The 19,100-nt window shown below is 48.3% G+C and overlaps 1 protein-coding gene across 1 annotated transcript; it reads left to right on the top strand.

Annotated features, from left to right (window-relative positions):
- Positions 1-2,988: 2,988 nt before the first annotated feature.
- Positions 2,989-18,188, top strand: pkp2 (plakophilin 2). The gene is made up of 13 exons (XM_079735190.1): positions 2,989-3,368; positions 4,213-4,283; positions 5,833-6,443; positions 6,688-6,826; positions 7,599-7,806; positions 9,104-9,281; positions 10,460-10,577; positions 11,222-11,380; positions 11,953-12,129; positions 12,648-12,801; positions 14,184-14,376; positions 15,243-15,330; positions 18,012-18,188. The coding sequence occupies exons 1-13, from the start codon at positions 3,182-3,184 to the stop codon at positions 18,078-18,080; spliced, it is 2,352 nt and encodes a 783-aa protein (XP_079591316.1). The 5' UTR covers positions 2,989-3,181; the 3' UTR covers positions 18,081-18,188.
- Positions 18,189-19,100: the final 912 nt, after the last annotated feature.

The raw sequence follows: 19,100 nt of genomic DNA, 5'->3' as shown, positions 1-19,100 counted from the left end.
AATTTCTGGGGGAGGAGCCCCAGACCCCCCTCAGGGCTAGCCCCGGATGTACACAAAGTCTGGCTCCCCCCTGACCATGACTCTCTTTGCCCCTTTATTTCTAAAAGGCGACTAACGACACCCTTGGCGACTTATTCAGACCATCAGGGAGAAGGTGAAACCCATATGAACGTGTGATGGGGTTATTCATTCCCATGCTGCAGGCTGCTCAGAGGTATCGCGGCCCACGGCTCTCAGCCCAACAGCGCCGGGGTCTCTCCCTCTCCTCGCGCCGTCCAGGCAGTCAGTGGGCGTGGCTTATGGGGAGGAGGACTCCCCACGAGCGGGAGCGTCACCGTCACCTTAGTGATTCACTACAGCGGAACTCCCCCAGTGGGGCTTCAGCTGTACTACATCTATTGTGGATTCACATATCCAAATGGGGTGACCTTTGACATGTGGACACACGTAGTGTGTCATGTATGACAATAATGAATACAATCCTAGATGAGCGAGAGAGGAGAGCAGAGATAAGAGAGAGGAGGAGGAGAAGAGAGAGGAGGAGGAGGAGGAGGAGGGGAGAGGAGAGGATGGAGAGGAGAGGAGAGGAGAGGAGAGGAGAGGATGGAGAGGAGAGGAGAGGATGGAGAGGAGAGGAGAGGAGAGGAGAGGAGAGGATGGAGAGGAGAGGAGAGGAGAGGAGAGGATTGAGAGGAGAGGAGAGGAGAGGAGAGGATGGAGAGGAGAGGAGAGGAGAGGATGGAGAGGAGAGAAGAGCTGACCAGACAAAGTCAGTACTCACACACATGGGGGGAATCTTTAAATGTAGTCACTGTGAGCTTTGTTTAAGCAACACAGTCTCGCTCCGTCAAATACCGACTGTTGGCAAGGGCACTTTAGGGCCCTTTAGGACCCTTCGGCGTTGTCTGCAGACGGAGAGGGGGTTCAATTCACTACAATGTAATGCCATCCCCGTGATGTTTGACGTTCAGAGCGGGTGCTCCAGCAGCCTGTTCACTCCTGTATTAACCCTACTACGGCGCCGGTGCTTTTCCAGCGGCGGGTACGCTCCGGACCCAGCACGCCTCAGCCCAGTAGTGAGGGCGCGGTAGGGCCCAGCTCAGTTACGGCTCGTGTTTCCACCGCCGACAGTACCCTTAGGGTAGGGCGGAGTTTAAGCCGGGCGGCGATAGCCGTGGCAGCTACGTGAGCATCGTGAACTCATTGCAGCCCGACACAGTGTAGCCTGCTATTAAATCCAAGGAAAAAGAGGAACACTACGCAATAAAAGAGCAACAATGTAGGACGGCCAAGAAGCACTTCAAACTTTTGCGCAACATTTTCTTCAATAAACGAAGCTTTCGCCGTTTTACAGACATACCTGGCGGGTAATGTGTTTGTTTGTTATTATCCCACTGTCGCGCGGAACAGACGACTCTGTCGACCAATCAACGGACGGCGTGTGTAGCTCAAACTTGCCGGCACCCTTTGGGACGTCTCAGTTCCCCAACGGAGGAGTACTGCGAGACGACCACGGCTCCATACCGCTCAGTCCGGACCACGGCCACTTTTGCCGGTGGAAATGCGCCAGGTGGAGGGGTGAACTTTAGTTGCTGTCAATAAAGTTGTTTTGGTATTTATTATTTTTCACACGCTTAGGGAGCACATCACCTCTAGACACAGGCTAGCGGCTCTGGAAATCACACGGACTCAAACGCGTTGGTTTGGTTTGGAGGACCGATTGTTTGGATGAGTGTGAAGAGATTCAAACAATACGTGATGTCCTTTAATTCGAATCGATTTGTCAAAAGTGGCACATGGAACAAAATGTTTCCCAAAACATTTACGAATCTGTTTGTAATACTGGAATCAGATTTATGAGAAGGAAAAATAAGAAGAAACGATTTGATAATCGACATTAGACCCCGTTTATTTTGTATGCGTGGGAGAGAGAGAAAGAGAGACTACAGATGTTACGTCAATCAATGAAATGAAAACACTCTACTGCAAAAGAAATTCAGTTGGTTTGGTGGCAAACCTAAAAATGTGCATTTCCGGCCGTTTAAACCTTATTTGACAAATCAAATAAATCCTTAACCGTTTAATGGAATATGCTTTATTATTAAGAACTAATAGCTGTATGATTAAGATGTTCTGTCTCATCAAAAGAGGGGCCCTTATTCTAACACCGGCTGTGATAAACCGCTCATCCATCATAGGCCGTTTCATCACCAAACCTTTTGCGACATCAGACGTCGAAACATGCCCCCCCATTTTTGTCGGTTCCTCAGGATGTAGTTCACACAGATGTAGGATTGTGTGTATGATTAAAACGTATGATTTCTAAGAGCTTGTCTGATGTTAATCTAATGTAATTTTAATGACACATGAAAGCTCAAAGAATGGCTTGTATGCTTCCTTACTGCCCCCTAGGGTCACGTGTGGTCCACTACAGCTCGTAAAAACGAATATAAGGATTATTCCTTGATGACGAACCTCCAACCACAATAAAACAAAAGACAGACAAATTGTTCGTTTTAAAGAAGAAAACAGAAAGAAAGGTTACCATCGGGAAAATTCAAGCAATATATTGTCAGGGATCCTGATTGAGCTGCAGTATGACCATCGACCAGCAGGGGGAGCAGATGGACTCGGAGTCCTCCATGACGTCATGGAGGTGGAGGCGGGATAACATGAAAGACCTTTGAAAGAGGAAGGAAGCCACCTGTTGACCGCCATGAAGGGGGGTTATCAATTCTGGATCTAATACATCATGGCTCTCACACACACACACGCACACACACATACACACACACACATACACACACACTTGTGTGTGTGTGTGTGTGTGTGTTTTAATTTACAGTTTCAAGTCAAAAAGCAACACCACTCGGTGTCATCCACCGCCTTCATTCTCTCGCCACGCAAATGACTCAACTGTCGTTCAGCTTCTCACCTGAACCCGCGGAACGGGGCGTCTCGCTTTAACAGAGCCTCGGGTAAAATGACACCGGGCGACGCCCTGAAACAAAGCATAGCAACTTTACACAGCCCTGGCGCATTGCACTGGGACCGCGCACCTGGTCTGTCCCATAAAACACACACAGGCGAACGACAATAAGCAACCGATACCGGAGAAGTGATGCCCTCAAAACAGGGGGAGACGACCAGCCGTCGTTGACCGACACCGGGGGGATCCGAGATGGGGGACGAGGGTTGTTTCAAGTCCGTTCTCCCTCCTCAGGCCCTGGACGACAGCAGTCTTGCCCTGCCGGCCGAGCACAGCATCCTGAGCGCGGCCAGGTTCCACTCCGTCGACCGGAGCGTCCGGGTCCAGCTGCAGGTCCAGCTCACCCTGGCCCGCAAGGGGAAGAAGTCCGCCTCCAACGGTAGGCCATTTAGTCAGCGCTCTTCATAACACCTGCACATCAAGGTATGGTTCAGGTTGGGAGGCCTGCAATGGCGAACTCATAGAGAACGGAATATTAAGTATGCGTTGAACTGTGCTGTAGACGAGCTGCGGTGGCCGTTTAACGTTGTTTTGCCATTATCGCTCCGGTGTGTTTGGGCTCAACAGCTCACAGCCAACACGCACAAACTAAATGGAGCGGCTTCTGGCCCAACAGGTTAATGAGTAGCATATCTTCTGTGTGTGTGTGTGTTATGTGTGTGTACATGCGTGTGTGTGCGTGTGTACGTGTGTGAGAGAGTTCTTTGTAGATAAGAACAGAAACCTCAGGCATATTGTAGGTCTGTACTACATGAGGTATTTGTCAACAAGGGAATTTTAAATATACCATCGACCAAAGGAAGTATTTATTACAGTCTAGTTTCCCGTGTTTTCACGGTTCTAATAAACCAACCCCACCGTGGGACGATGCCTCACCGAATCCTGAACGGACATGTACGGACAATCAGAGGTTGCGTGATTAATACAAACTCAAATAAAGCATATGATCCCTCACAGAAACAGGTTAAAGCTGGAGCAACGTTGGGTTGAACCTGAATGCTTTCACATGCTCATCGCGACGAGTCGGGAGGGACATAAATCAGTTTTAACTTTTAAGTGCTGACTTATCTTCAATTGGATCAGCCTCCGCAGTGGCAATGAGTAATTAGCACGTCGTTGCCATTTGTGTGTAAGTGTGTATGTGTGTGTAGGGTAATGACATAATTAGACAGTGGGACATGTCTTGACGCTACCACCAGCTAACCCTCTCCACCACCACCCAGGTAGCGTCCATCACGCCCAAAGGAGTGTGTCCTGGAGCTCAGACTACAGAGATGGACCGTCGCACAACAGCGTGAGATCCTCTCTCTCCTTCGTCTCCCTCCTCTTTTTGTTCGTTTCCTTCGTTCTATATATAGCTTTTTCTTTCTTTCATTCCTTCTTTCTTTCTCTCTCTCATTCGTCTTTGTTGTCTTATGCTTTATTTCCGTCTCTCTCTTCCTGTCTTTCTATATTTATATTTTTCTCTCTTTCTTTGTCTCCTTCTTTCTTTCCTCCTTTGTGTTTGGGTTTATTGCTTCTCTCTTTATTTCCTCCAATATCTTTATCACTTTATATCTATCACTCTTTCTTTCTCTCTATCTGTCGCTCTTTTTATTATATCACATTAGTTATATAAAATGAATGCAACTTATTGGTGTAATCGTTTTATTGGAGGGTGTTATGAAAGGTGAACCTATCAAATCGCTCCCTCCCTCACTCTGTATCCTGGAAGAACCAATCAGTGGCTTCGTTCCACGGTGAGGCCCCCCCCAGGTCTCTGTCTGCTTTGAATAAACTCAAATGCAGACCGCGGATAAACTACACGCTCAAAAACTGTTCAGCTTCTGTTCCTCGTGAAACGAACCATCGTCACAACTCACCTCCTGGTTCCCCGTGTTGGATCGATAAAGAACCAAAGAACCTTATTCCCCCCTGTTTGATCGATAAAGAACCAAAGAACCATATCCCCCCTGTTTGATCGATAAAGAACCAAAGAACCGTATCCCCCCACGCCTGCTTGATAAAGAACCAAAGAACCTTATTCCCCCCATGTTGAATCAATAAAGAACCAAAGAACCATATCCCACCACTTCTGCTCGATAAAGAACCAAAGAACCGTTTCCCCCCACGTCTGCGTAATAAAGAACCAAAGAACCTTATTCCCCCCATGTTGAATCAATAAAGAACCAAAGAACCATATCCCCCCACTTGTGCTTGTTAAAGAACAAAATAACCTTTACCCCCCTGTTTGATCAATAAAGAACCAAAGAACCTTATTCCCCCCATGTTTGATCGATAAAGAACCAAAGATCCGTTTCCCCCCATGTTTGATCGATAAAGAACCAAAGAACCGTTTCCCCCCACGTCTGCGTAATAAAGAACTAAAGAACCTTATTCCCCCCATGTGAAATCGATAAAGAACCGTGTTCCCCCCTGTTTGATCGATAAAGAACCAAAGAACCTTATTCCCCCCATGTTGAATCAATAAAGAACCAAAGAACCATATCCCCCCACTTCTGCTCGATAAAGAACCAAAGATCCTTTGTTCCCCCTGTTTAATCGATAAAGAACCAAATAACCAAAGAACCTTTATCCCCATGTTTGATCAATAAAGAACCAAAGAACCTCGATCCCCCTGTTTGATCAATAAAGAACCAAAGAACCTCGATCCCCCTGTTTGATCGATAAAGAACCAAAGAACCTCGATCCCCCTGTTTGATCAATAAAGAACCAAAGAACCTCGATCCCCCTGTTTGATCGATAAAGAACCTTTACCCCCCCCTCTTTGATCGATAAAGAACCAAAGAACCTTTACCCCCCCCTCTTTGATCGATAAAGAACCTTCCTTCCCCGTTCCCCAGACGCTGAGGAACGGCTCCGCCTTCAGCCCGCCCCCGGCGGCGTCCTGCCGGTCGCTGCGCCGCCCCTCTCGGAGGGTGGAGGTGTCTCCGGCCCCCAGCCCGGTGCTGCCCCGCCCCCCCCTGCGCTACGGGGCCGCCGGCCGGAGCCTGGGGACCTACACCATCCCGGGGCCCGGGGCCCCCCCCAAGATGGCGCCCCTGCCGGAGCGGCCGTACGGCTCGGTGCCGCACAAGCGCTACGCCTTCTCCGAGGTCCCGCACGCCACGCGGCTCCACGGCGCCACCTACAGCGCCCGGCGATGCCCCGCCCACCGCAGGGCGGGGGGGGGGGGCGGGCTGTTCCAGAGCCCCGCCCCTTGGGAGACCGGCACGGCAGAGAGGAGGGGGGTGACCCTCCCCGGGGCGAACCAGGAGCAGCAAGAGGAGCAGGAGGAGGAGCAGGAGGAGGAGGAGGAGGAGGAGGAGGAGGAGGGCCTGAGCTGGCTGATCAAGGCCAGGAGGGGGCTGTGCTTCGAGGGTCTCGACGCCGCGTCGGCCGTCAGCATGGAGCTGGACGCCCCCAGGGGGGCGGAGCCCGGGGCCCCCGTCCAGAGGGCCAGCGGCGGGGCTCCGTGAGTATATACAAATACAATTTATTTACTGAAAATCAAAGACCAAAAAAAATAAGTGAAGAAGAAAAAATCGACAAATTTTCCTAAAAAAATCGCTGCAAAAAAATTATCAAAGTCTCGTTAAAAAAATGTGACATTTAACTAAATAAGTGTGTCTAAAGTGTGTGTGCTTGATTTCCCTGTCGCGGTGTGTGACTGTAAAACCCTAAAATCGTTCCATTAATTCCTGTTCCTGTCCCCACAGGAAGTCGGCGGTGAAGCCCCCCGAGCTGACTCTGGAGCGGGCGGTGACCGCGCTGACGCAGGACAGCGAGGACGCGCTGGTGACCGCCGCCAGCTTCATCCAGAAGCAGTGCTTCAGCAGCGCCGACGCCAGGAAGATGGTACGAGCCGTCCTGTTACTTTACTCATGGGGGATGAAGATGGTACGAGCCGTCCTGTTACTTTACTCATGGGGGATGAAGATGGTACGATCCGTCCTGTTACTGTACTCATGGGGGGATGAAGTTGGTAGGATCCGTCCTGTTACTGTACTCATGGGGGATGAAGATGGTATGAACCGTAGTGTGTCTGTACTCATGGGGGGGGTGAAGTTGGTACGATCCGTCCTGTGTCTGTACTCACGGAGGGATAGTGATTTATCCAGCTTTATTCTTAAAGCTAGGGGAGGCAGTTTTGCAGTAAACTCGTTTTTCAAAAAATTCCCACCACAACCTTCAGGCCCCCTTCTAAAGCCACTCAAAAAAATGCTTTGGCATTAGGTCTGCTTAGCCTTCTGGAAGACTCCAGTCATGTGCTATGAGTACACAGACAGGTAAGTAGGTAGACAGACAGACAGGTAGGCCATTGTATCATTTCACTTTGGCTGAAGGAAATGATTGGGCAGGCTCATTACAGGCCGGCCACAGATACAAGGTGGTTTTCTTTCAAAGCATTTGGTTTATTGATTGCTGTCAGGATGAAAGGTTATGAAAAATAATGCCCGTAAAATATCTACCGTAGCTAGATGTACAATATATGCCTCCCATTTTAACATTTTCTTTTGATGAAACATCAATCAACCAATCAACCAATGAAGACGGAACAGCTTGGGCGACAATGTTTGTGATTGGTCGATTGGCGCCCCAGTGAACCAACCAGCCGTGTTCCCCGCAGGTGTTCTACCTCCACGGGATCCCCAAGCTGCTGCAGCTGCTGCCCAGCGACAGCGAGGAGGTGCAGCGGGCCGCGGCCGGCGCCCTGCGGAACCTCGTCTTCCAGAGCAACGAGAACAAGATGGAGGTGAAGGAGAGCGAGGGCGTGGCCTTCATCCTACGGGCGCTGCGGAGCTGCCGCGACGTGGAGGCCCGCCGCCAGCTCACCGGTCAGTGCTCGCTGTCGTTGTTGTTGTTGTTGTTGCTGTTGACAACGTTGTTGTTGTTGTCACTGTTTTTGTCATATTTGTTTTTGTTGTCGTTGTTGTCATCATTTTTGTCGTTTTTGTCGTCGTTGTTGTTGACGTTTTTGTGCCATAAGTCAAAGGTCCACCTCTCTCGTTTGGCATGTTGCTGGTGTGTTTGTGTATTTTGCATGCCAGACGTTGTGACCCTGAAACAAACTTTGACTTGGATTCAGAAGTTGTTTGGACAGCTGCGAGGTGGGAGGGGGCGGGTTGTTGGTTTGAACCCGTGGCTGAAGCCCCATGCTGCCATCCTGCCCCTCCATCCTGGGGTAGGGTACTACAGTGGCTCAGTGGTTTGACTCCCCGCCGAAAGGTACGGGGTTCAATCCCCCGATGTCCACAGCCTAACCTGAAGAGAGCAGGGTGCCCCCCCCCCCCCCAACGTGCTCCTTAACTCTCACCTCACCTCAGTTTGAGGAGAGCCTCTGCCAAATGACCCACCGGCTCCCTGTGAAGGGGGAGCCCTGCTTCCTTTCATCCTCGCTCCCTGCCAGGTCTACAGCGTGCTGTCTGTCTGTCTCTCATGTGGTCTCTCCCTGCCAGGTCTACAGCGTGCTGTCTGTCTGTCTCTCATGTGGTCTCTCCCTGCCAGGTCTACAGCGTGCTGTCTGTCTGTCTCTCATGTGGTCTCTCCCTGCCAGGTCTACAGCGTGCTGTCTGTCTGTCTCTCATGTGGTCTCTCTCTGCCAGGTCTACAGCGTGCTGTCTGTCTGTCTCTCATGTGGTCTCTCTCTGCCAGGTCTACAGCGTGCTGTCTGTCTGTCTCTCATGTGGTCTCTCCCTGCCAGGTCTACAGCGTGCTGTCTGTCTGTCTCTCATGTGGTCTCTCTCTGCCAGGTCTACAGCGTGCTGTCTGTCTGCCTCTCATGTGGTCTCTCCTTGCCAGGTCTACAGCGTGCTGCCTGTCTGTCTCTAACGGTCTCCCATGACAGGTCAACAGCGTGCTGTCTGTCTGTCTCTCATGTGGTCTCTCCCTGCCAGGTCTACAGCGTGCTGCCTGTCTGTCTCTAACGGTCTCCCATGACAGGTCAACAGCGGGCTGTCTGTCTGTCTCTCATGTGGTCTCTCCCTGCCAGGTCTACAGCGTGCTGCCTGTCCGTCTCTAACGGTCTCCCATGACAGGTCTACAGCGTGCTGCCTGTCTGTCTCTCTAACGTTCTCCCCCTGCCAGGTCTACAGCGTGCTGCCTGTCTGTCTCTCATGTGGTCTCCCATGACAGGTCTCCTGTGGAACCTCTCGTCCCACGACGTGATCAAGGAGCACCTGTCCCAGGACGGCTTCTCGGTCCTCACCTCCAAGGTTCTGGTGCCGTGCTCCGGGCTGTCTGAGGGCGAGAACCCCAAAGACGAGCTGCTGGCGGACGCCGACACCTTCCACAACGCCACCGGGTGTCTGCGGTAAGGACCACGGTCTTCAGCTGCCAGTGTTCCGCCATCTCATAGATACCGCTGTAGAGGCGCGGGAGAAGCAGCGCTTTCAGTCTCAAGCAATCTTTTTAAGATCTTCTTTCAGTATCGCCGTCGTGAAGCAGCATCCTTTTTTCTGGAGAAAGCTGTAATTAGCAGAACGCTGTGGGACCCGACTCAACCAGTTTGTTGCTGGTTTTTGTCAAAACATGTTATCAACCTAATGTCCGGGTGAGAACAATGGAAGCAGGAAGCAGGAAGTAGAGCCGCCTGAAGGGCGGCCTGCATTCAGATATTGACATGAATCGTGCATTGTCCTGCTTTACAGTCACACAAACTCCATTTATAACTACTCCAGGAGGAAGGCTGACCCAGCCGCCCTCTTAGTTCAGTGTCCTTCACTTCTCTGTGACTTCAGCTCTACCTACACTCTCGTTGTTCAGGAGGGTTGGGGAGAATGGTTTATTGATGGCTCCCAGTGTTTCCCCCAGAAAATGTCTGGTCAAGAAAAAAAGGTGGAGCGGGGGGGGAACACAATGCATTATTTTCTTTATTTTTTGTATCTGATGAAAGCATGTTTTCTTTCCCTACGAGAGTTTTGTACTTTGTTAATGCATAATAATTGAGAAATATAATTATATATATATATATATATATATATATATATATATATATATATATATATATATATATATATATATATATATATATATATATATATATATTTTTTATACGTTGGTAGTCAATGCGGGGCCCTATTGTTATTAAGGCGGCCTTAACTAGACAGTGCTGGGGGAAACACAGGCTCCTTTCAGGCGTGTTGGGGTATTATCTGAACCAGGACCCCACAGAGACACCATGGCAACGCTCTGGTGAGAGCGATGAGAGACTGGTCAATTATTCACGCTGGTCTTTTCTGCGCTGAGCTGACGTTATAAGTCCGAGGTTCGCTGCCGTAAAAAAACATTGTCTGGGATAGTTTGAAATCTGATAACATTGTTAAAGTCGGTTTTAATTTATTGACATTTCAATAAGCCTTATCTGGTATTTACAAACCAGGATTCTGTTACAGTGCGACCGAAAGGCAATCTCAGCGGGCGCGGTCTGGTCAGAGTGCTTTCTCCCAGAGTGACGCGATGCACGGGTTCAACGGGTGCTTTGTTCCCTAGCAACCTGAGTTCGGCCGGCCCGGACAGCAGGAAGGCCATGAGGAACTGTGAGAACCTCGTCGACTCCCTGGTCTACTACATCCGCGGCACCATCGCCGACTACCAGCCCGACGACAAGGTCAGCCCTGCGGCTCTCTGTCTCTGTCCTCTCCCCCCCCCCCCCCGCCCAGTGGTGCGGCCCAGAGCCTTCCTGCTCAGGCTAAGGCTCCTCACAATAACACAACAACAGGCTAAAGCTCCTCACAACAAAACAACACAATCACAACAACAGGCTAAGACTCTTCAGGCTAAGGCCCCTCACAATAACACAATCACAACAACAGGCTAACACAGTTTGCAGTATAGAAACCCTCTTGCTGTGAATTTAGATACACAGCGTTAGAAAGCAGGTAGGGGTCAGGGGTCGTCTTGCTAACCCTACAGGTTAGGCGGCAGACCCTGGGCATCCAACCCAGTGCCTTCCAGGTGGGAGCGGGAAACACCCTGCCACTCCACTGATGCCTGTGTATAATATGCTGTGTTTTGGGATATACAGTTATGTCCATCCCACTTAAATTCAAATAATCAACGTAAACACTACAGTGAATACAGCCCATAATCATGGATTAAACAGTTACACACTCTACAGCAGGGATACACCCCTAACCTACTTCATCTCTCTCTCTCTTTCTTTCTTTCTTTCTTTCTTTCTTTCTTTCTTTCTTTCTTTCTTTCTTTCCTTCTTTCTTTCTTTCTTTCTTTTCCCCCCCCTCCCTCCTGTAGGCCACAGAGAACTGTGTGTGCGTTCTTCACAACCTGTCGTATGCAATCGAGTCGGAGATTCCTCAGAAGTTCTTCAGGGAGCTGTCGGAGACCCCGCCCCCCCACTCCTCCACCTGGTCTCCGGGCTGCTTCGCCCACCGGCCCCCCAAGAACACCAAGGTGGGGGTCCCCCCTCAAACCTTTCATCTGTAACACTTTATAATAAGGGGACGTTAACGAACTGTTATTTAACGATCATTAATGAGGCAGTAAGCGTTCACTAACGGTTTACATTCAACCAAGGCTCTAGTATAATTATCTAATGGTGTTCATGTTTACTAATGAAGTTCATGTGAACTAAGGTAATGGTGTTCATGTAATATTAGGTACTCATTAGTTATTCATTGATACATTATTGAACCCACTTACCCTAACGCTAATGCTAGATAATAATGCTCATTAATATGTTAACTACTGTTAATTAGTGATTCATTAATGTAAACTTGTGCGAGAAACGTTTCATCTCACACAAAACTCTTGAGTTCTCAGTATTTGTTATAGCTCTTTGCGCTTTCTGTTTGTGTACCTCTGTTAAAAGGTGCACGTGTAGTAGGATGTTGAAATGAACACTGTGAAACTTTCAATCCCAGTCTTCACCTTTCTCGTAATGCGTGCGGTTGCAAGGGATAACCACATTCTCCGAGGACAACGCTGTCTGTCGTCCAGCAGCTGACGTTCCGCTTATTCCCTAGGACCTGGAGCGACAGCGTCCCCTGCTGGAGGAGAAGGCCAACCCGCACGGCATCGAGTGGCTGTGGAGCGCCATCACGGTGCGCATGTACCTGTCTCTGATGGCGCGCAGCGGCAGCACCTTCACCCAGGAGGCGGCGCTGGGGGCCCTGCAGAACATCACGGCCGGGCGCGGCATGGTGCGGCCGGGTGGACCTCCTCTCTGTCCGTCGATGACCTGGTGTTGGAAGGGAAACCCTTTTACCAGATAGAATTTTGTAGCTGGTTGAAGGTTTTATATACCTATGCTGATTAGCAACTTGATAAATAATAATAATTATATATATATATATATATATATATATATATATATATATATATATATATATATATATATATATATATATATATATATATATATATACATACATACACACCCCCAATACTAAGGACAATATTCAATATGATATATTATATTTAATATGTATTGTATTATAATACACGTAAACATTGATCCATTTGGGGGCTACCTGTCACTCCCCTGACCCCCCGTCCCATTGGCCCAGCTGACTGTCACTCCCCTGTCCCCCCGTCCCATTGGCCCAGCTGACTGTCACTCCCCTGTCCCCCCGTCCCATTGGCCCAGCTGACTGTCCCTCCCCCGTCCCATTGGCCCAGCTGACTGTCCCTCCCCTGTCCCCCCGTCCCATTGGCCCAGCTGACGGAGGCTATCTGCTACACGGTGGTGCTGCGGGAGAACGGCCTCCAGCATGTCCACCGGCTGCTGCAGGAGGGAGACCGCTCCGTGAGGCGCACTGCCGTGGCCCTCGTCAAGAACCTCTCCCGCTACCGCGAGCTGCACGCCCCCATCGGTACGTTGGCCTCCCTGACCTCTGTCCAAACATGTTCCTAAATGCTCCCCAAAATCGGTTTCAAATGATCCTTCGCCCTCAGCCCCCCGACGCCTTTAGAGTCCGTTCTAACGCGTCACTACGAGCCATGGTTAGTTGTTTTTGCAGATGAACCCCATAGCAACTCAACAGTCCTCTCACAGACACCCTGAGTCATCATAACAATGATAAAGTAAAGAAAGTCTACACCACTCCCCCCCCCACTGTATCGACTTCACGGGGGGGGGGGGGGGTATTGTCATGGTTACAGGGTGTTGGATACTCAGCCGAAAGGTCCCGGGTTCAATCCCCAACGGCCCCAGGCTCTAGAGAAGTCCTGGAGCCTAAAGCCCATCCCCTACCCCCTTCTTAATGACCTGTCTAACCCCTACCCCCTCCTAAATGACCTGTCTAACCCCTACCCCCTCCTTAATGACCTGTCTAAACCCTACCCCCTCCTTAATGACCTGTCTAACCCCTACCCCCTCCTAAATGACCTGTCTAACCCCTACCCCCTCCTTAATGACCTGTCTAACCCCTACCCCCTCCTTAATGACCTGTCTAACCCCTACCCCCTCCTTAATGCCCTGTCTAACCCCTACCCCCTCCTTAATGACCTGTCTAACCCCTACCCCCTCCTTAATGCCCTGTCTAACCCCTACCCCCTCCTTAATGACCTGTCTAACCCCTACCCCCTCCTTAATGACCTGTCTAACCCCTACCCCCTCCTTAATGACCTGTCTAACCCCTACCCCCTCCTAAATGACCTGTCTAACCCCTACCCCCTCCTTAATGACCTGTCTAACCCCTACCCCCTCCTAAATGACCTGTCTAACCCCTACCCCCTCCTTAATGACCTGTCTAACCCCTACCCCCTCCTTAATGACCTGTCTAACCCCTACCCCCTCCTTAATGACCTGTCTAACCCCTACCCCCTCCTTAATGACCTGTCTAACCCCTACCCCCTCCTTAATGACCTGTCTAACCCCTACCTGCTCCTTAATGACCTGTCTATGTACTGTCTTACCCCCACCTGTTCGTTAACAACATGCATCAGAATTCACCATGCGTCCCTTTAGTTAAGCGCCTGCTTAATTACTAATTAATTAATTTCCATCTGTAGTCCATTAGGCAATCATGTGATCTAAAGTCCCATAAAATAAGTTAAACTCCCCTGTCTTGGTTCATCTTGACCCAAAATGTGACGATAACAATAATTCTAAAGCCACCAGCTGTTATTAATCCGATCATGATGATGAAGAATCACCAAGACGGTGTTGGCTGCACCGTGCGCTACGTCACGGGAACCCCGCTACGTCCTGAGTCCAGAGTGATGATCCCGGCTGTACCCCCCCCCCCCTCAGTGAAGCAGGTGCTGCCCGAGCTGGTGGGCATGCTGCCCAACTCGGACCAGGTAACTGAGGTCCCCACAGAGCTCACCGTCTGCCTCTGTCAGATCCTCACCAACTTCACCAAGAACGACACCAGCAGCGTCAAGGCCATCGTGAACCAGGGCGCCCTGCCCAAGGTCATCAACATCAGCACCAAGGACAACGGGTGAGTCCATGTGGAGGGCGGGGGGCGGGGTGACACTGAGCTCCCCTTGTCACAGCACCTGATTATCAGCAGTCAATATGTTTTTATATATATGGATATTTATATGTCAAATGCTTGGCCATTTTAGCTGCGTTTTGACCAACTGCTTTATTCGGAAAAATGGTATTATACTAAAATAGTATTGTATTGTTGTCGCAGGCAACTTCAATTCAAACCAACAGAATAAATAGCTGACACTTTCAGAGTATCTACAATCGTGGAATGGCCCACAGCAGACAATAAATAACTCACACACAGGGTTCGAGTTATTATTCCATCTCTGTGGGGGTCTCTTAAAGTTGTTGACGGGGGGCCGTACCGGCCTTGCGCTGAGTTGTTGAAAGAGTAAGCCGTAAATCAGCCCCTTCAGGTCGAACCGGACACCTCCGTTTCACGTCGGTGTCCGGTTCGCCCTGTCCGGGCTTATTTTCCCGATAAGGACCGGCGTTCTATTATCCCTTACTTAACGTCAATATTACTCTGTTGACGTTAAGTAAGGGATAATAGATATTTGAGTTTGCTGTTATCAAGCTCACGCTGGCCCCTACCTAACTCGAACCCTGCTCATACATACATGAGTTCCACAATGTTCTAGTGTTTCGTACTTGTCAAACGAACAGCAGTGTTTCTCCGAGGCAGCGAGTGAAAAGGCGCTTTGAGCGGCCCAAGGGAGGACAGCAAGGAGTACAAGGAGACTATTACATGACGACTGTGACATGGAGACTATTACATGACGACTGTTACATGGAGACTGTTACATGGAGACTGTTACATGGAGACTGTTACAGTCATTAAAAAAGTGACAATGAATTGTTTTTGTTTCCTAGCTTTGGTCCGACGAGGGCCGGGCAGGCCGCCTGTCTACTTCTGCACAGCATGTGGAAACACAGCGACCTCCACGGCGCCTACCGGAAGGTACACACACTGGCACACACACTGGCACACACACTGGCACACACACTGGCACACACACTGGCACACACACTGGCGCACACACTCGCGCACACACTCGCGCACACACTCACTCATTCACACTCGCACACACACTCGCACACACACTCGCACACACACTCGCACACACTCACACTCACTCACACACACTCTCACACACACTCAAACACTCACACACTCGCCCCGTTGATCTGAAGGTCACAGTTTGTGGGTCAGTCAGTCCGTTTTCCCCTGATCCTGAAGCACCGGCCGTACAGTACAGTACAGTACACTACACTACAGTACACTACACTACACTACACTATAGTACACTATACTACAGTACAGTACACTACACTACAGTACACGACAGTACAGTACACGACAGGACAGTACACTGCAGTACAGTACACTACACTACACTACAGTACACTACACTATAGTACACTACACTACAGTACAGTACACTACACTACACTACACTACAGTACACTACACTACAGTACACGACAGTACAGTACAGTACACTACAGTACAGTACACTACAGTACAGTACACTACAGTACAGGACAGGACAGGACACTACAGTACAGGACAGGACACTACAGGACAAGGCAGTACAGGACAGGACAGTACAGGACACTGCAGGACAGGACAGTACACTGCAGTACACTGCAGGACACTGCAGTACAGGACACTACAGGACACTGCAGTACAGGACACTACAGGACACTGCAGTACAGGACACTGCAGTACAGGACACTGCAGTACAGGACACTACAGTACAGTACACTACAGTACACTACACTACAGTACAGTACACTACGCTACAGTACAGGACAGGACAGTACACTACAGTACAGGACAGTACACTACAGGACACTACACTACAGTACACTACAGTACACGACAGTACACGACAGTACAGGACAGGACACTAAAGTACAGTACACTGCTGGACAGGACAGGACACTACAGGACAGTACACTACAGGACACTGCAGTACACTGCAGTACAGGACACTACAGGACACTACAGGACACTGCAGTACACTACAGGACACTACAGGACACTGCAGTACACTACAGGACACTACAGTACAGGACACTACACTACACTACAATACACTACAGAACAGGACACTACAGTACACTACAGAACAGGACACTACAGGACACTGCAGAAACCATCTGCTGCCTGAGCAGGGTTTGAACCAAACACAAGTCATTTAAAAAACGGTTGCTTGTTGGTTGGGTTTTGTTTACTTAAGCCTGAGATAAAGAACGATAAAGTAGGTGTGGCTTGTTGTATAATAGCTTAGTAAACATAGGTGGAGCTCGCTGCTATTGTTCACGCCCAGAGTGTTACATTTATGTGTGTGGAAAAACACAATTTCAAACAATGGGCCTTATTCACCTAGTGGCAGAGATGGGACAAAGTCACTGTTTGGCAAGTCCCAAGTCTTAGCAGTCCGAGTCGAGTCCCAAGTCAAGACGGGGGAGGCCAAGTCGAGTCCAAGTCAAAGTCCCAAACCTTTTCAAGCCTTGAACAAGTCATCATATATTTTTACTGAAAGTCATTATTAGGCTATTGATCATAATTTCAACATATCACTCTAATGTACAGTCGTTTCTTATCAACACAGTTATAATATGTTCATTGTTTCTGTCTTCAAAAGTGTTATGATATGCGCATGTGGTGAAATCGTATGTTTTTAAAAGTAGCCCAATAGGGTGGGAAAACCGCCCAATCTGGCAACACTAACTGAACGTCCTCAAAACGTAGGCCAATAGGTCAGTAAAAAACGCCCAATCTGGCAACACTGCTGAACGTCCTCACCTCCAGCGTCAACGTAAATCAATGAGACCAACTGAAACGAAGCCGATATGAAACTTAAACTGTGATTCTGAAGAAAGCATTAATTATATCAAAATTCAGTTTCGATATTATTGAAGATACGAGTTTGTAGATTTGTTTTCATTGAACTAAGGTAAACGGTTGAACAATGATTTAGTTATGTCTTAAGTGTCAGAGGCTGGCCAGACGGCTTCAATGGGACCAACTCAAAACGCAGCTGATATGAAACTAAAACTTTTATTCTGAATAAAGTATAAACAATATCGAAATTTCGTTTTGATATTATTGAAGTGTAGATTTGTCTTCGCTCGCTGTTTTTTTTTTTTTCATTTTCACGGAAGTGAATGCGTCTTGGGTGTCTAGCCCTCTAGGCGGGAAACAGGTTAGATATCTAAAAAAAATAAATGTTTTTGACTCAAGACATGTCGAGTCATTACAAGTCAAAGAGGTAAAGTCCGAGTCAGTCTCAAGTCAATAGCAGTCAAGTCTAAGTCGAGTCGCAAGTCATGCGTAATTTTTCCAAGTCGAGTCTGAAGTCATCAAAATCATGACTCGAGTCTGACTCGAGTCCAAGTCATGTGACTCGAGTCCACATCTCTGCCTAGTGGCCACCTTGGCTCTAAACGCTAGCAGGATGGGGGAACCCACCCAGCTAACGTTGAGAACCAAGATGGAGGCAAAATGTCCGACAGTTGAACCAGGCTAATGGTGCACGTATCGGGCGGTGGAAGTGCTTAAAAACAGTGTTTTATATTGTACGTAACATTATCATACCAATGAGCTCAGTCTCTTTTGTTTGTCTCGAACAGGCTGGTTATAGGAAGATTGACTTCGTCAACGGCAGGACCACGAAAGCTGTGAACTCTTTGCAAGACTAAACCATAGAAACAACCCAACGCTGAGCTGCAGGAAAACATTTGGTGCGTCGATTCAGAACATTTGGTGTCGATTCTATGTTAAATAAAATCAATGATCTGTTGTTCTAAGTGTTGATCAGATTGATTGTTTTGCAGATAGTTTATTTAGTAGAATACTTAAAGTGGTTGACCGCAGCCCTTTTAAGCATTCCGTTTTATCTACTGTTTTTTTTTTTTTTTTTAACAAAAGCACGTATAATGATCGCATCAACCCTCGGAATGGATGAATAAATGAATGAATGAATGTGGAAGGTTGGGAGCAATGTCAATTATGGAAAAATAAGGTAAAATTGAACACAATTTGAAGTTGAATTTTCTTTACTTATGTGTGTATTGTTTGTTTTTATAAATGTAGAGTGGCAGCTTTGAGAACCTTATGATTATAGTCGTTTTTTTATGTACTATCTGGTATTCTTTTCTATTTGTTTTTGTTTTGCACTGCTATTCAAATACTTTACATTTAACCGTGTGGATAAATGTCACTTGGCAGGAAATTGTTCTGGAAATATCCATTTATTTTGTGAAGGTTGACATTTTAATGGGATTTTAATGTGTTACTAACTTAAACATCACTAACTCACTTGGTATATAATCCATAAAAATATATATTGTTAAATGTCAGGAATTTTGAAGTTTGGTCAATAATTATCAGTTTTTGAAGATTTTAAGCCATTATAATGATTCATAATATACAAGTTGAAAAGTTACATGAAGTTTAAAACACATACCGCCGTTATGAAGTGTATTTTAAAGTTAACCAATGTCCATGTTTAGACTTAGGGGAGACGGGGTGAGTTGTAATGGTGTGTTCCTGAATCCTAGAACACCAGACTTCCGAGTCGAAAGTCGAAGATCTCACAGCTTTCTTGCGGTATTTCTCGAAGGCACGCCCCCTTTTTGTCTTCATCTTTCGAAAATCTGAGAGTAGACCGAGAGCAGTGATGACGCTCTCAACAAAATGGCCGCGCCAGTTTTTTGTAT

The sequence above is a fragment of the Pollachius pollachius genome (genome assembly GCF_949987615.1).
Source record: "Pollachius pollachius genome assembly, chromosome: 4".
NCBI lineage: Eukaryota > Metazoa > Chordata > Actinopteri > Gadiformes > Gadidae > Pollachius > Pollachius pollachius.
The sequence above is the reverse complement of the archived record's forward strand: the minus strand, read 5'-3'. Positions and strand labels throughout refer to the sequence as shown.

Coding starts and splice junctions, on each gene's coding strand:
- pkp2 (XM_079735190.1), top strand. CDS start 3,182: ATGGGGGACGAGGGTTGTTTCAAGTCCGTTCTCCCTCCTCAGGCCCTG. Junction 6,444..6,687: donor AGGGCCAGCGGCGGGGCTCC/GTGAGTATATAC, acceptor CTGTCCCCACAG/GAAGTCGGCGGTGAAGCCCC. Junction 9,282..10,459: donor AACGCCACCGGGTGTCTGCG/GTAAGGACCACG, acceptor TTTGTTCCCTAG/CAACCTGAGTTCGGCCGGCC.